Source organism: Narcine bancroftii, chromosome 10 (assembly GCF_036971445.1).
Source record: "Narcine bancroftii isolate sNarBan1 chromosome 10, sNarBan1.hap1, whole genome shotgun sequence".
NCBI lineage: Eukaryota > Metazoa > Chordata > Chondrichthyes > Torpediniformes > Narcinidae > Narcine > Narcine bancroftii.
Window position 1 is genome coordinate 2,278,110 of NC_091478.1, and position 17,664 is coordinate 2,295,773.

General features: G+C 38.2%; 1 protein-coding gene across 20 annotated transcripts in view; it reads right to left on the reverse strand.

Moving 5' to 3' along the window:
• LOC138744075 (adhesion G protein-coupled receptor A1) overlaps positions 1–17,664 on the reverse strand; it is a 558,919-nt gene that overhangs the window by 292,922 nt on the left and 248,333 nt on the right. For 19 of the 20 annotated variants that reach the window (XM_069899580.1, XM_069899579.1, XM_069899578.1 and 16 more), the window contains one exon: positions 12,877–13,040. The exons of the other annotated variant lie outside the window; for it this stretch is intronic. In XM_069899580.1, the coding sequence (XP_069755681.1) occupies positions 12,877–13,040 (164 nt within the window). The remainder of the gene's footprint in view (positions 1–12,876; positions 13,041–17,664) is intronic. 20 annotated transcript variants of the gene reach the window in all.

Sequence of the window (17,664 nt, forward strand, 5' to 3'; positions counted from 1 at the left end):
TTTCAAAACAGCTCACATTATAACAAGGACAATAGCTTAAATTCTCATGGTTATCAAACTGCCGCTGCACTGAGTACTCCAGCTGATACCATGTCACCACTGGGACCTTGCTATGTGTTGCCATCTAATCTTCAGGTCAAAGGGCTCTGGAAAGCTTGACCCACTCATTCATGGAAAGTTAGTTTTGGCATGGGAAGAGTGTGGGAGTGATGCGGCCACTATCTAAGGAGGACATGTATTTAACTCTCGATAGATAGACAATCTAAAGTTGACCAAATGCCTATTATGAGAGATCATGGGACTCTCTTCAAGCAACACTTTAAAAGAATGCTGAAAATTGAAAAAAAAAAGGTGTGAAGAAGGTCAATTTATTTCATAAACAAGAATAAACAGAGGACATCATTGATATCATCATTTTTTTTGCACAGTCTAATTGTCGGTGTCAATTCAGTACAGGTTGAACTTTTCAAGGCACTGATAAACTCAGCTTTCTTCTCCATCAAAACAATCTCTTTGGGAAAACTGATGATGAAGTTCAATGAGATAATGAAGATGCACATGCTCATTCAGCAGAAGACTTGTGTAGTTCCAACCATTTGAATAGATTCAGGACCAAATACAAATAAAAGGTTTCAGGTAAGAACACCAAAAGTTGAGTATGAATTGGCTCATGGCTTCCTGTAAACAACAAAGGAACGAGCTAACATGGAGAGGAAAGTTTTAAGATTATTTACCTATATCCCTGAAAGAGATTACCTTGAACTTTCTCCTCTTCATAAGGAAAGGTGAAGCTTCAAAGTGCCATTCACTTTTGGATCTTCTCTCTTCCTCATTTACTTGTGCAACATCCATACAAACACCATTGATTAAAGATTCTTTTTGATGCTTGCATTTCATACTCATTTAGTTTATGTTACGTAATCCTGGGAGAATGGTTTCTCAGAACTTCATGAAACGTTGTCTAAAATACTTCCTGCAACTACTGTAAACTCTTCTCCAAAATTTGTAGACACCAACACATCTAGACACATTCTAAAAGTTGGACAGCTTCAAGAAATACTTGTTATTGATATATTAACCTAATAGTGGCAGAATAAATCCAAGGTTATCCAACCAACACACAATATGAGAGGCTTCTTGGTCGTATGATTTTCCTCAGAGGTTTGTCATAGACTAAATGTATTTTCTGATGTATATTATCAACCTGCAAATGGCCAAAGAAATTGGGCCAAATCCTATTGTGCATCAGCTGAGAAATGTGGAAGTCCAGGACTCAGTGATAGATTAAGAACATAAGGAATAGGAGCAGGAGTAGGCCATCTGGCCCGTCAAGCCTGGTCTGCCATTTATTGAGATCATGGCTGATCTGATGATAGGTTCATCTCCACCTAAATAAAAAAAAATTCTATTTAAAAAAATTTAGATATACAGATCCTCTCAGCCCACGAGCATGTGCCACCCAATTACACCCGATTGACCTACATTCCCCGGTATGTTTTGAAGGCTGGGAGGAAACTGGAGACCCCAGGGAAAACCCACGCAGTCAAGGGGAGAATGTACAAAAGAATGTCCTTACAGTCAGTGTGGGATTCTAACCTTGAATCTGATCGCTGATGCTGTGACAGCGAACCATGCGACCCCTTTTTCCCATATCCCTTAATTCTCCTATGTAAAAATTTATCCAAACTTGAGTTAAATATATGTTTCTATAGGATCCTCTCATTCTTCTAAATTCCAGCATGTAGAGTCCTAGACAATTCAATTTCTCCTCTTAGGCTAACACCACTCATCTCTGGAATCTTTCCAGTTTTCTTCATCACTGGGCCTCACATGATGTTTTATGACAGAGTATCTTCTTGGGATTCTTCAGCATTAAAATGGGGAGATCACCTGTCAGACTTGCCTGACTGAGGACATTGGGACATAAATTTTGGAGAATTTAAATCACTTTTTAAAAAAGGTTTACTTTAATGTTTCTTTTTCATTATTTTCAAATGCTTTTATGCCTTTTTAAGTCATTTTATTTTAAAATGTTTCAGCAGGTTTGTTGATTTATTTTAATTGCAATAGGAAACATAGAAAATAGCTGTAGGAGTCGGCCATTTGGCCTTCAAGCCTACACAGCCATTCATTTTGATCATGGCTGATCATCCACTCAGTACCCTGTTCCAGCTCTCTCTCCATACCCCCTGATCCCCCTTCTTTCTTTGGCTTGGCTTCGCGGACGAAGATTTATGGAGGGGGTAAAAGTCCACAATGTGGCTGACAAGTCCGATGCGGGACAGGCAGACACGGTTGCAGCGGTTGCAGGGGAAAATTGGTTGGTTGGGGTTGGGTGTTGGGCTTTTCCTCCTTTGCCTTTTGTCACTGAGGTGGGCTCTGCGGTCTTCTTCAAAGGAGGTTGCTGCCTGCCAAACTGTGAGGCGCCAAGATGCACGGTTTGAGGCGATATCAGCCCACTGCCGGTGGTCAATGTGGCAGGCACCAAGAGATTTCTTTAGGCAGTCCTTGTACCTTTTCTTTGGTGCACCTCTGTCACGGTGGCCAGTGGAGAGCTCGCCATATAACACGATCTTGGGAAGGCGATGGTCCTCCATTCTGGAGACGTGACCCACCCAGCTCAGCTGGATCTTCAGCAGCGTGGACTCGATGCTGTCAACCTCTGCCATCTCGAGTACTTCGACGTTAGGGATGAAAGTGCTCCAATGGATGTTGAGGATGGAGCGGAGACAACGCTGGTGGAAGCGTTCTAGGAGCCGTAGGTGATGCCGGTAGAGGTCCCATGATTCGGAGCCGAACAGGAGTGTGGGTATGACAACGGCTCTGTATACGCTTATCTTTGTGAGGTTTTTCAGTTGGTTGTTTTTCCAGACTCTTTTGTGTAGTCTTCCAAAGGCGCTATTTGCCTTGGCGAGTCTGTTGTCTATCTCATTGTCGATCCTTGCATCTGATGAAATGGTGAAATAGCTATGGAACCGACCTCAATCACTTCCTGTGGCAGAGAATTCCATAAATTCACCACCCTCTGAGTGAAAAAATTCTTCCTCATCTCAGTCCTAAAGGACTTCCCCTTTATCCTTAAACTGTGACCCCTGGTTCTAGACTTGCTCAACATTGGGAACAATCTTCCTGCATCTAGCCTGTCAAATCCCTTAAGAATTTTGAACATTTCTATTAAATCTCCTCTTAATCATCTAAACTCCAGCAAGTAGAAGCCCAGTCGTTCTAGCCTTTCTTCATATGCAAGTCCCGCCATCCCTGGTATCAATCTGGTCAACCTTTTCTGCACTCTCTCCGTGGCAATGATGTCCTTCCTCAGATAAGGAGACCCAAACTGAACACAATACTCCAGGTGAGGTCTCACCAAGGCCCTATACAACTGCATCAATACCTCTCTGCTCCTGTACTCGAATCCTCTTGATATGAATGCCAACATACCATTCGCCTTTTTTACTGCTTGCTGCACCTGCATGCCCACTTTTAATGACTGACAGCGACACCCAGGTCTCTTTGCATCTCCCCTTTTCCTAATTGGATACCATTAAGATAGTACTCAGCCCTCCCATTCTTTCCTCCAAAGTGGATAATCACACATTTAGCCACATTATATTTCATCTGCCATGCATTTGCTCACTTACCCAACCTGTCCAAGTCATTCTGCACACTCTTAACAGCCTCAACACAGCTTTCAATGCCACCCAGCTTCGTGTCGTCTGCAAACTTGGAAATGGTGTTTTATATTTCCTCATCTAAATCATTAATATATATCATAAATAACTGGGGTCCCAGCACTGAGCCTTGTGGTACCCCACTAGTAACTGACTGCCTTTCCGAAAAGTACCCATTTATTCCTACTCTTTGCTTCCTATCTGTCAACCAATTCTCTATCCACCTCAATACTATATCCCCTATACCGTGTGCCTTAAGTTTGTATAGTAATCTCCTGTGTGGGACCTTATCAAAAGCCTTCTGAAAATCCAGGTAAACCACATCTACTGGTTCTCCCCTATCCACTCTACTAGTTACATCCTCAAAAAATTCAGTAAGATTAGTCAGACATGATTTTCCCTTCATAAAACCATACTGGCTCTGACCAATGAATTCACCACTTTCCAGATGTGCTGCAATCACATCTTTAATAACTGACTCTAACATTTTCCCCACTACCGATGATTTAGCCGTCTTTGAATGTCAGAAATTTTTTTTTCCAGAATCAGAATTTATTGTCATGAACATACGTCACTAAGTTTGTTGTTTTCCAGCAGCATCTCAGGTGCAAAAATTGCTATAAATCACATCAAAAATAAACAGATAGATTGGTGCAAAAGAAGGAAAAAAAATGAAGTCATATCTATGGTTCATTGTGCATTGAGATAGCTGATGGCGGATGGGAAGGAGCAATTTCTTGTACTATTGGGTGTTCATCTTCAGGCTCCTGTACCTCCTTTCTGTTGGTAGCAGGGAGAAGAGGGCATGGCCTGGTTGGTGAGGGTCCTTGATGATGGAGGCTGCTTTCTTGAGATCCGTCTCTTGTAGATATCCTTAATGGAGTGAAGACAAATTCTGCTTTCCTTTGAAAGTTGTGTGTTTCACTAGGAAAACTTTTTATTCTAATGTGAAACATCTCCCAATGAAAGTGCTGGCATCTCATTGTCTAGAAAATCCCACTGATTTGGCACCATAAAGACCCAGCATGTTGGATTAATGGAATTTTACACTATAAAGCCGTCTGCTACACGAGCCAGCTATACTGATAGTACTAGCTCAAACAGGGATATTAAAGGGACGAGATACTTTTTAAAATTATTTTATTTATATTTTCAAATCAACATGAAATTCATCAATTACGTAAAAGAAACATAATCTTATCTTATAAGAGAAAAAAAAGAATAAGCACTACCCCCCAACCCCCTCCCATCCACCCATGGAAAAAAAAGAGAAATAGTCAATAGTATTAAAGAGAGAAAAGAAAAAGAGATGAAAAAAAAAGAAAAAAAGTTTCATTGGATTCATCAATCTCCCGGCAAGGGACAAATATCCTGACTTACCCAGAATCCCAGATGGTTCCTTTATGCAGGGTGCTGAGGGCAGGGGGTAGGGATGGGGGGGCTCATTAAGAATCTACACCTACTTGTTGAAGATATGGACTCCAAACTTTTAGAAAAACATCATATTTTTCAATAAATTTATGCAATTTTCTCCATGGGAATACAGGCATTTATTTCTGCTTTCCAATGAGTCATATCTAGATGGGAATCAGAGTTCCAGGTAACTGCTCTACACTTCGTGGGCACTGCCAATACGATCTTTACAAATTCTAATTGGAGCTTCGACAGCCTCATTTTAGGTCTTACATCTAGTATATTTACTCAATATAAATAATTCTAGTATTTGTATAAATTGAATTTAAGTGATATGTTTTAGAAGATTTCCCAAATCTTCCCAGAAAGGCCTCACCCTGGAACATGACTAGGTTGAATGGAAAAAGTTGCTGTTTTTTCACCACATCTAAAACATTGATCTGATATTTCTCATTTTAATTTGTGTAAGTTTTGCGGCATAAGTTATAGTTGGTGAAAAAAAATTATGTTGCACCAATCAATACCTTGCATTAATAGCATTGGTCATGTTATCTCAACATGTCATTTAGATGGTGTCTTTTAAAACTTTTTTTTAATGAATGCTGAGACCAATGAGATTAATGTCCTGTCCACTCACAGCATCACATGATCAGAAATCTTTATAAACCATTGACAATGTTGACAGCACACAAGGATCTTCCCTCAATTACACACCCTTTTAGGGTTCTCTGGATCATTTGGGGTTGGTCTCTGCACATAAAAGCATCCATAAGCATGTCTTGGATTACAGAAAGGTTCTTAAGGTGTAGAGGACTTGGCATCTGAATCCAGCCCAGATATATCTGAATATGCAGAGGCTTAGGTAGCTATTCTGAGAGAACCAGATCAACATGATGTGGCCCATAAGATCTAAGCTTGCAATTATCACAGAAAAGTAATAAACAATGTAGTGGAATTTTGTAAAATTCGTGAAATTGGCAGGAACTTGCAAATGGAAATTATATACAGAACTGTGAAGTGTTATGTCTTGATAAGAAAGATGAAGAGAGGCAATAGAAGTGATATGGAAGAATTCCATTAATGCAGCAGGAAGAGGGATACAGAGGGCACAGGCACATAGATCTTTCAAGGTGGCAGGTGAAGTTAGAAATCTCTTGTGATATTCTTGGCTTTAATAACAGCAAGGAAGCTATGTTAAACTTTTTAAACATGAGCAAGGCCCCAAGTGGAACATCATGTTCAATTCTGGACACAGGACTTTTGAAAGGCTGTTATGTCCCTGAGGAGTGTAGAATAAATTTGTGAGAGTTTTATGAAGGATGAAGGAGTTCAATTCTGTGGAGAGGATAGAGAAACTAAACTTGATTTCTTTAAAGCAGAGGGAAGATTAATCGGAATAATTCTACTTTGTAAAACACATTGATTGAAACAGCAAGGACAGCCCTGAACTTCCAGTCACTTTTCACTTTAATTCTTCATCCCACTCCCATTCTGACCACTATCTATCACTTTCTCAAATAAAGCCCAACATAAGGTTGAGATGCGCAGTCCCTCTTTTCCAGATTGCATATTGAAATCTTTACAACTCAATATTGGATTTAACAATTTCTATAACAATCTTTTTCCTATAATCAGAAAATGATGGAGACAGTCAGCAGGTCATGCAGCATCTATGAAAAGAGAAACAAAGTTAATATTTAAGGTTGAAGACCATCAGAACTGGGCAAATGGTTTTAAGTTATAGAGAGGTTGAGGGGATAAGGGATAGAACAAAAGAATACCTGTGTTAGGGTGAGGCAATGGTTGCCAAGGAGTAAATTTATGGAGGTCACTCTTCAACGGGCTCACAGGGGTAGTAAGGGAATATAAACAAAAGAGCATGAACATTTAGAAAATGCAGTTTTGCAGGAAATGAACCATGGGTAAGTCTGTGCTATTGGAGAAAGGAAAACTGAGCCAGTGTCATGGATGAATGACCAACAGTTAAAATGGACAGTTTTAATACAAATAAAGAAAGTGAATTACAGGAAATTGTAGGATTTGACAACATATCCAGATGGAAGAAGAGTTGCACTTCTTGATCTTATTATAACAGCAGAAGGAGCAGAAACAGATAAGTCATAGTGGGAGTGGAATGGAGAATTAAAGTGACAGGCAATTAAAAACTCAGCAATCAAATGTGAAGGTCATCAAGTTGTTGTTTCATTGGAGCAATTAGAGAATGAGAATGCAAACAAAAGATCATGATAAGTTGCAAAATGCAGGGCTTTTGACATGCCCAGCAGGGCAGCTATGGAGAGAGAAAAAACTTGACCAGTATCACCGATAGACCTCCAGTAATTCTTTGTCAAGGCATGGATAGAGTTCCCCAATCTTCACCTTCTCTCTAACTAGCGGATTTGATGCAGAACTAATCTTGAAGCAGAGTTTAGACTCAATATTTAATTCTACAACTTCAGGTTAGAATTGGCCATTTCAATTCATACCCATTTATCAATGATACTGTTCATTTTTTTCTCTGAAAGTTACCCATCTATGACACTGGCCTCATGGCAACCCTAGTCTTATCATCAGATACTTACTGATGTATACTCTTTTCCTTGGTTTTCAAATGCTGTCTTGCTTGTTGAGCATTTTCTGTTTTTACTTCATATTTACAGCCAATCACAATGAAGACATCTATGTTACACACTGGCTCAAGAAGGCAGCCAACATCACCAAAGACCCCCCATACCCTGGTCACAATCTCTTCTTGTGGCTACCTTTGAGCAAAAGGTACAGATGTTTGAAAACCATCACCTCTTGGTTCAAGAACAGTTTCTTTGCATCAGCTATCAGGTTCTTGAACCTCCCTTCATTACACACTAATGATAAACTACTCCAACACCTCAAAAAGCAGTGCCAACATGATTGTCATTTTTCTTGCATATTGTAACTGAATATTTATTATCTATCATTCTTTTGCATTCATTATCTTTTTAATTTTATTTAATGTATATTATTTTAGTTTTTTTTTAATTAGGTACCTGTTCAACTGTAGCAAGGAAGCATTTCAGTGCATATGTAATTGTATAAATAGACATGCTAATTCTGTATCAGATTCTGCAATTTTTTCAACTAGTTTTTCCTCTTCCATTTCTAGCTTTTTCTGCTGTAAGGTTTCTCCTCTCTCCTCAGATGCTGGCCTGATCTGCTGGATGTTTTCAATATTTTCTTTGTTTTGGTTTCTTGCAAACGCAGCCTTCTGCCTCTCACCACTTTACCATGTTATTTTATTCTTTTCCATCTTGCTAACAGCTCTCATTAGTCAATTAATCCAATGACTCTGAAAGTATCATTTTACCTGGACAACTTTGGTTTCCACTATTTCACAGGCATTCTCTTTGCTGTCTCCAGACTGTTCTTCCTCTGTAAATCACTTCGCCATTTCTGCTGCCTTGAAATGTGAACCCTGCCTTTCCTGGCCCATTCTCATGCCTGACTCACTGATTGTTTCCACCACTTTCTGTTTTTATTTCAGATTTATGGGATCTACATTTTTTTTAAATTTTCCATTAAAGTAAAATGTTGTGCCTCAGAATGCATTGACTAAAATAATGTGATAATTTAATCATAACATTCAAAAGGGAATTCAATAAATATCTCAAGGGGAAACCACTTATACAGCAAGGAAGTGGCTAAGTGGATAGCTGTGTTCACACAATGGACTGTGACTGCAGTTTCACTCCTTGATTTTATTATTATTAAGCAGTATTAAATGAGTAAGAGCATGGAGGCCATGAGAAGCAGTTGGATTCTAACCTAGATGTTATGCCTAAATATCCTTTTTAATGAAAGAGAATCCATTTAGAATTATTTCATTCTCTTTGGCTGTTTTGGGGAAAAAAACCTTGTGCCTCAAGAAAGATCTGCATGTTCTGTTAAGCTTTGAAGCAGCACTCCAAATTGTAGCATGGAATCTTCAACAGAATATTTTACTGGTGATTTTAAAAAGACATTACCTGCAATAACCTGAAGAAGGAGAAAAGTGCTAGAGATGCCTTGTATTAATGCAGTTGGTACATATTGCGTAAGAGTGGTTTGCTCTTAAAAGACATGGGAAAGAACACAATGTATTCATGCAACAGAGAACAATTACAATGCACAAAATGTATTGGTACAGATATATGGATATGAAGGATTTAGAAGATCAGGGCCAAATACAGGCAAATTAAATTAGCAAATGCCAGCTTGCTCAGCATGCATGAGTTAGGCTAAAGAGCCTGTTCTATGTTTTATCAAGCTTCATGATTCTACGTGACTATTTCCTCTTTCACAATGTCATTCCTTGTTCCTGCATCCCCAGTTGCAGCAATTGACAGATTATTTCCAAAACTGTGAACAATAAACTAGCTTTACTCGGGAAACCTGTCAAAATGCTGCAAGCAGTTAAATAAACTACAAATAATTGTCTCTCAGTTTAAAAGCCAGCTCTCAAAACAATAAAACTTGCAAAATAGGCTTGTTTCATCCACGCTCTTGTTCTGGGCATGATACCTTGTCCCTAGCACAATTGTAGTCTTGTCAGGAAATGACAATGCGCACAGATTCAAATGATAAAATGTGCACTTGTGAATTACAGGAAATCAATTTTTCAGCATTGTAATTTACATTTCTTCATGCCAAATTAATCTGACACTTCCAATTATGACTGAAGTAATACATTGCTTTAAAAAACCTTTGGAGAAACTGGCTTCTATGAACAAGTAGTAAGGGACGGAAAGTAATTTCAAATTATTAGATTAACTGCATTGACATTTGCAATATTAAAGCATTTCATTATCTTCAGCTTCATGATAAATGAAATAGTTTTGAAGAAGAACATTTCCAACTGTCCACTCCCAATGCCAAAGTCTTCAATATCCTGATGTAGCAAACAATAGTCAACCTGATTTTGTACTTATCCAAGAGCAGCAGAGTTTGCATCACGATAACAATATTACAGTGCCTGCGACTCAGGTATGAATCTTGTGCTGTCTGGAAGGAGTCTGTACATTCTCCCCATGTGTCTGCATGGGTATCATCTGGGTGCTCCGGTTTCCTCCCATCTTTCAAAGTGTACAGGGCTTGTAGGTTAATTGGGGTATTTGGGCAGCGTGGGCCAGAAAGGCCTCTAACTGTGCTGTATGTCTATATTTAAAAATTTTAAAAATAATTTAAAAGGCATTTAATCACAGATGTATGATATCAAACCCAAGAGTGAGTGTTATGCATTTTCACTCATATCTGACCAAATCTACATCTGTTTTTAATTTTGTTTGGTTTCTTTCACACAGAACTACTGCTTCTAAACACAAATCACTTGCACTTTAATGTATGAAAATCAACCTCTGGAAGCTGTAAATTTTGTGCTCCAAGACATTCTCTTCTGAAGCACATGTCAGATTTCACCTCCTGGAGGGAAACGTGCAGGCAATGACCAAGGCACATGGCAAACAGCCAAACTGCATTCCATGAAACAAGGGAGATTTTAAATCAAGCATGCCAGCTTTTAGTCTCTCTGGGAAGCACAAGATCTCTAATGGGCAGGCTCTATGTAGAGAACCCTGATTGCTGTCTGGATCTGATTACAAAATTGCATATTTGTAGGTCCCTACTCTACTGCAGTGGGTGTACTACTTACCTGGTCAAACAGCAGGTTATAATTACATCTTGTGCAAAGGCAACAGGATTGGAATGAGTAGGTCACCCAACTAGTTTTACATTTCCACATTAAAATCACACCAGAGAGTTGTTTTGATTTTTTTTTTGCAACCACAATTATTCCCTTTACACATTTTGAAACAATATTCTAGAACTCAGTAATGGTAATAACAGCAGAAAAACATTAAGCACAATGAAATATATTGCCTTTGCTGTCTTTAATGGCAGACAAACATAATACAAGTCAAACATATATTTTCCAGTACCAAAAGTTCAAGGTTACTATGTTACTTCTCTGCATGTCAGCTTTACCAACGTGAATAAGACTGCAAGCTGTGACTGCTATAACATGGTGAGACACTGAAAATAAAAGTGTAATGTCAGGTACAGCTCATTAATAATTCCTGGGTTTTGGCAATGAGTAGGATTCATTGGGCCTTGAGAAATCCTAGTAGTTTGTAAGAAAGAAATCATCCATGGATTTAAAAAGATACCAATGGTACAAAAAGGCAAACATTCTTGGAATGTCATTTTGACAGCCAGCATAAATTGAAAAGTATATGTGAGAATTATAAAAGGTTAAACTGATGAACATTCCAGAGATTTTCCCTTGCCACACATGGTTTGAGTTTCATTTGTGTCACACTTCTAGAAATTATACTGTGATCAGGATTTTCAAGAAGATGAGCATTTCAGGATTCTCATTGAGACAGCCACTGGAATGTGATTTTGCAATTTTTGAAAGATGCTGTGGATTATATTTCATCTTAATTAATTTCTTCTCAGTCAGAGAGAGACAGGTGATTCACTCTGCATAGATTCTGACTTCAGTTATCCTCAAGGTCTCGAGATAAAATTGATTAATTATTCTCAATCCTCAAAACAATTCACTTGACCATCTTGCAGTTTGATTTTTTTCCACCTTGAACAAAAACAAGGTATATGCTCACTGAGTTTTCCAAGTAAACCATGGGTTTAAATGGTGAGTAAAACCCCTGTATCCAGCACCTACTGAGATTGATAAATCCCAGAGATTGTGTATTTTATATTGTGTGATTGGCGAATTAATGGCAAGGCACGCAAATTTTAAGCCTGTATTTTTTACCTATTTATTTTCAGGTTTTTTTGCCAGTTGCTTGAGGCTGTTGGACAACAGGGGTTTTACTGTATACAGTCCTCCTGAAGTCCAACAGTAACGGGAAATATATCAGATGAATTTTAAAGGACAACATATATATCTTAATGATGTTATGGATAACAAAGTGTAATCACAGTTTTATTGACCATAAATAAACAAATAACCCAAAGATCAGACAAGCCACTAATACTGATTGGACATTTAATTCGGCACAGAGGCACACCCGGTAGATGGACTGTGGACTTCAGGAGAACAAAGGACCATTCCCCACTATATACCAATGGCTTCGTCATAGGGAGAGTGAGGAGCACAAATTTCCTTGGCATCCATTTAAAGGACACAACATTAGTCATTACTCAGGAAGCATCTGCACTTCCTAAGGTTAAGGAAGGCAAGGCTACTGGCCACCTTCCTAACAACATTCTACAGGAGCATAATAGAGTGAAACAAGAAAGTCTGCAGATGCTGTGATTATAGTAAAACATATGCAGACACATCAAGAGTGTTATGACTGGCTACATCTAGAGTGATATGGTAGCTGCAAAGCATCAAGTTGATTAAAACTGCTGAGAGGATCACTGGGGTCTCCCTTCCCTCTATCAATGACATTTACAGGGTGTAATGCTTAAAGAGGATTCAGAGAATCATCAAGGACCATCATCATCCGGCCTGCAGTAACTTTGAGACACTACCTTCAAGGAAGAGGTTCAGCAGCATAAAAACTAGGACTGTTAGGTTGAGAAACAGTTTATTCCCACAGGCAGTGAGACTGTTGAACAATTCTGGAAACCTGTAAATTATTTTATAAACATATTTATTTTGAATTGCTATGTATATCTGTCATTTGTGTGTTGGGTATACCATGTGCCTGAGTGTGTGCACTATGGTCCAGAGATACACTGTTTCATCGGATGACAATAAACTTGAACTTGAATTATCTCCACAATCGTAATGGTTTATTTTAAATTCACTTACCACATGAGAGCTGGTTCTCTTTCAAAGTTTTGACTGGTCTTCCAAGCAATGCTTTTGGGTAGATGCATACAGTGTCCTCTGCTATTCGAACGGAAAAGATTTTGGCCCATTGCAAGACCCATCTGAGGTTACAGTCACACATTAGAGATTCAGTGCTAAAGTGCCTGCATGAAGTAAAATTACTTTGAATACATATTTTTTTAAAAAATGGATACAATATGCAACGCATAAATAAAATACACAGATCAATACCACACTCAATACAGCAATTCATTTCGGGCATTTCTTTAATACCACTTGGACTCTAATTTTCAGTGAGTTTTTATTACAAATCAGTTTTGTGACAGAGTCAAGACCACACCTGGACAATTGCAGTTTTGGAGTCCTTATTTGAAGAGCTGTATACTTGCATTGGAGGGCCACTAACTAATGGACCTTTAGTTTTTTGAGAAGAATTTGAGCAGATTGGACCTTTACTTATTGATAGTGACGAGAATGAGAAGTAACCACATGGAAACATTTCTATTCTGAAGGGGCTGGTTCTCATCTAGTGGGCCATGGCGTGTTTCCACGGGGGTCTTTAAAAATGTTAAATAAAATACTTCAAATTAGTTAAAGATGTGTTTCTTTCAGAGGTGCTTGTGATTTGAAAACTTTGCTCAGTCATTGCTACTGTGGACCATGGCATGTTAGGATGGAAGCCAGGGGGTTTTTAGACCAAAAAAGGTTGAGAACCACTGGATAGAGCAGATTTGGAGGGGGAATTTCCTTTAAGGAGGATGCTGGAACCTGTGGCTATAATAAGATTTTCCACATTTAATAGATAAATCTTTCAGGTATTGTGAAACTTTGAATTTTCTGTTCCTGGGAGCTGTGGAGATTGAGTCACTAAATTTATTCAAGATGACTGGATGAGGCAGGAGTTCACAAGTATAACCTCCTCCTTTTCTACTCCTGTTTTTATGCTATCTGCAAGTATAGAAGTTACTGCAATGAAGATCTGAACAGTAACAATTTATATAATCATATCCTTTTTATGTAAATTATTTCACAAATCATGTAGCCATCATGAATTGAGTGTTAATGAAGATGAAATGAAGGAGTTACTTTATGAGGAGATTTGAGTAGACTGAGATTATACTCATTGGAGTTTAGAAGGATGAAGGGAAGATCTTATAGACACATAAAACTATTAAAGAAATAGGTGATATAGAATAAGAAGGTTATTTCTACAGGTAGGTGAGTCAAGATTTGGGAACAGACTCAAGATTTGGAGGAGTAGACTTAAGGAAGAGATAAGGAGGAACTGCATCTCCTAGAGAGAAAAGAAGCTGTGAAATTCTCTATTCAAGGAAGCTGTAGAGGCTACCTCATTGAATATATTTAACATATGTCAAAAGACTCTTGAAGAATACGAGAATTAGGGGTTATGGGGAACAGATGAGTAAGTGGAACTAATCCATCTTATTGAATAGGGAGCAAGCTTGATGGGCCTGATAGCCGACTCCTGCTCCTATTTCTTGTTTTCATGGTTATTTAAATCACTGATATACAAAATAATTATGACACAGGGCTCAAAATCAGTTGTCATAAACAAAATTATTTTAAAGGTCAGAATATCTACTGGTAATTGAAATTAGGAATAGTCAAGAGGAGTTATGCGGAGTCAACATGAGTTCTTGTGTGTATACCTGCAAATTGTATGTTTCCAGAGCAGAAGTTGTTCTGGAGATTGGGTCTGTTGGAAACACACTCCAGTAACTTTACAAATAAAACTTGTATATTTTTCCAAGAAGTTAGTGTTCTTTTCACATTTAATTAAAATAATTTTAAACAGTACCCTGATCTCCAATAATATCAAATTCCTGTCAGGCCAATTTGGCAATGAAAGTAAATTTTATAAAGAAGTAAAAGAAATGTAAGAAAAATCCAATAAAAACATACAACCCTCAAGATCTCTCAAAATTGTTTCAAATTACTTTTGAAGCAGAGGCAATTAGAGTAATCAAGAGGCAGACAGCAAGGTTCGACAAACAGCAAAAAGAAAAAAATCTTTTTGCCCTTTCCTTTTCTTTCAATTGTGCACAAAATAAGTATTACTCAAGCACCAGAGAATAAGGCTACCACAGCTAAAACATTGAATACATTTGGAATTCTGCAATTGCAACAAGAAATAATTAAGTTATAATTGCCATTGTGCTCAGATGATTATATCAGTTTTGAAATATTCCATTAAAAATAAAATCTACAATTCTTTGAAATGCAGTACAGAAACCTTGATCATGCTGATTGTATTATTTATGATCTTTAATTTACAAGCTGAGGTCAAGGACCTTGTTTCATTCCATGTAACATTTGTAATCTGAATTAGTCTAGGCCATTCCCAGAAAATACTGAATTGGTCTCTCTAAATAGTCTAAGCAGGGTTCATTTATTCTTTCTATTTTCAACAGAAAATGCAGAAGTATTTATTTCAATAAACTGATGTCTTAAGTGCTATTCATATAGAGCAGCGGTTCCCAACCTTTTACTTTCCACCCACATACCACTTGAAGTATTCCCTATGCCATAAGTGTTCTGTGATTAATAAGGGATTGCTTAAGGTGGTATATGGGTAGAAAGAAAAAGTTTGAAAACCACTGTTTTAACCATTCCAAATTGATTCGTTATGTGCACAGTTTCATAACTCCAAAGGAATGGGCCAATGACAATTTTTCTCAAGCAAAATATTTCAGTAATAATTGGGTCTAGAGCATTGATTCTCAACCTTCCCTTCCTACTCACATACCACCTTAAGCAATCACTTACTAATCACAGAACACTTATGGCATAGGGAATACTTAAAGTGGCATATGAGTGGAAAGAAGAAGGGTTGGGAACCACTGATGTAGAGTATGGAAAGGAGGCAATGGAGTGGCAGATGAAATTTAACTCTGACAAGTGTGAGTTGTTGCATTTTGGTAAGTTAAACCTGAGTAGGACCAACACAGTCAAAGGCAAGGTGACAGACAATAGAAAAGAATCTTTGCATTTGGGCACTAAGTTCAAGTTTATTGTTACCCGATTATTTAGTACAACTGGATGAAACAGGTTCTTCATTCCTTGGAGCAAAAATATTTATAAACACATATACAAGAAAGACACACATCGAGACAAATGATTAATATGCAGTACATATACACACATTAAAAATTAATAAATAATTAAATAGTAGTAGAGTCTCAGAGGGTTTCTATGAGCAGTTCATCAGTTATTCAGCAGTCTCAGTCTCAGTGCCCATGGGAAGAAACTGTTTCTCAGCCTGGTCATTCTAGCTCTGATACTTTGCTATTTCTTTCCAGATGGGAGTCACTGGAAGATGTTGTGTGGGGTGGTGGTAGGGATTCTTAACGATTTTGTGAGCCTTCTTCAGACAACGACCTCAGTAGATTATACTGATGTGGGAGAGAGAGCCCAGTGATCCACTCTGCCATTGTGTATTGATCTCCGATCCAATGCTCTATAGCAAATTATCACTCTGTGAAGCAGCCAGCCAGGATGCTCTCAATAGAGCTTCTATATAATGGTGGCAGGTAGCCTTACACACCTCAGTCTTCTCAGGAAGTGAAGTTGCTGTTGTGTCTCCAGAGGCTCTCTACTCTCTCCACTACAGACTTATTGATGTGTAGTAGATTGTTATTTCTGGTCCATAATTATCTCCTTTGTCTTGTCCATATTGAGTCTCAGGTTGTTATTTTCGCACCATTACACAAGATTTTCCACCTCATCTCTGTAGTGCGACTCTTCATTGTGGCTGATGAGTCATGGCATCTGCAAGCTTGATGACTCTGTTGGAACTGGATCTGGCACTGTAGTTGTGAGTCGGTAGCTTGAACAGGAGTGGGCTGAGCACACAGCCCTTATTATTACGCCGACTGACTTTTCAGAGTGGACTTTGGTTGTTACCATGTTAAATCAAGGGACTCTTATTTATCCAAATACTACAGTAAGTTGGAATTGCTGCCCAAAGAAACACTGAGCAGCAGTTCTACAATTTGGATCATGATATATCTTTAAAACATTGAGCTCAGCTATTGAGTGACAGAGTGGAGCATCAGTTAACTGCTTTCATTCATAGTTCTAACAACCTGGGTTCAATCCTGACTATCTATGTGGAGTTTGCATGTTCTATTTGCAACTGCATGGGTTTCTCCTGGATCCTCTGATTTCCTCCTATATCCCAAACATGTGCTGATTGACAAACTAGTGACTGTAAGTTACCTCGAGTATTGGTCAGTGTGAAAAGAATCAAAAGGATAATTATGGGCTTACAAGAGAGAATAAGTTGCAGCATAATAGGGAAATAAAACACAAACTGGAATTGCTCTGTGGGAAAACAAATAGATCCAAAAGACCAACAACATTTCTTCTTTTTTTCATAAAAAAGGTTAATTTTTGAGATAATCTTGAATAATCAAGGTTTGTAACTTTAGTTAAGTAGTTGGTTGCCATTAGAATTGAGGCTTTGAATGATTTGAGTGACAGGATACCAGCTATCTCTCTACACTCTCAGTGCTGATGAAGGGTTCTGGCCTGAAACATCAACAGTTCTCTCTCAGCCCACTGAGTTTCTCCAGCAGACTGTTTTTTTACTCAGGAAGCAAAGGTAACTGGTTTGGCCATAATGATGACCTATTCCTGATGTTTGCTGAGAAGGTGATAGAGAGTTGCCATTTTGAATCACTGCAACTATTTGAATAGTGAATTTTGCCTTAGTGACAAGGAAAGCCAATCAGTAAATTTCCAAGT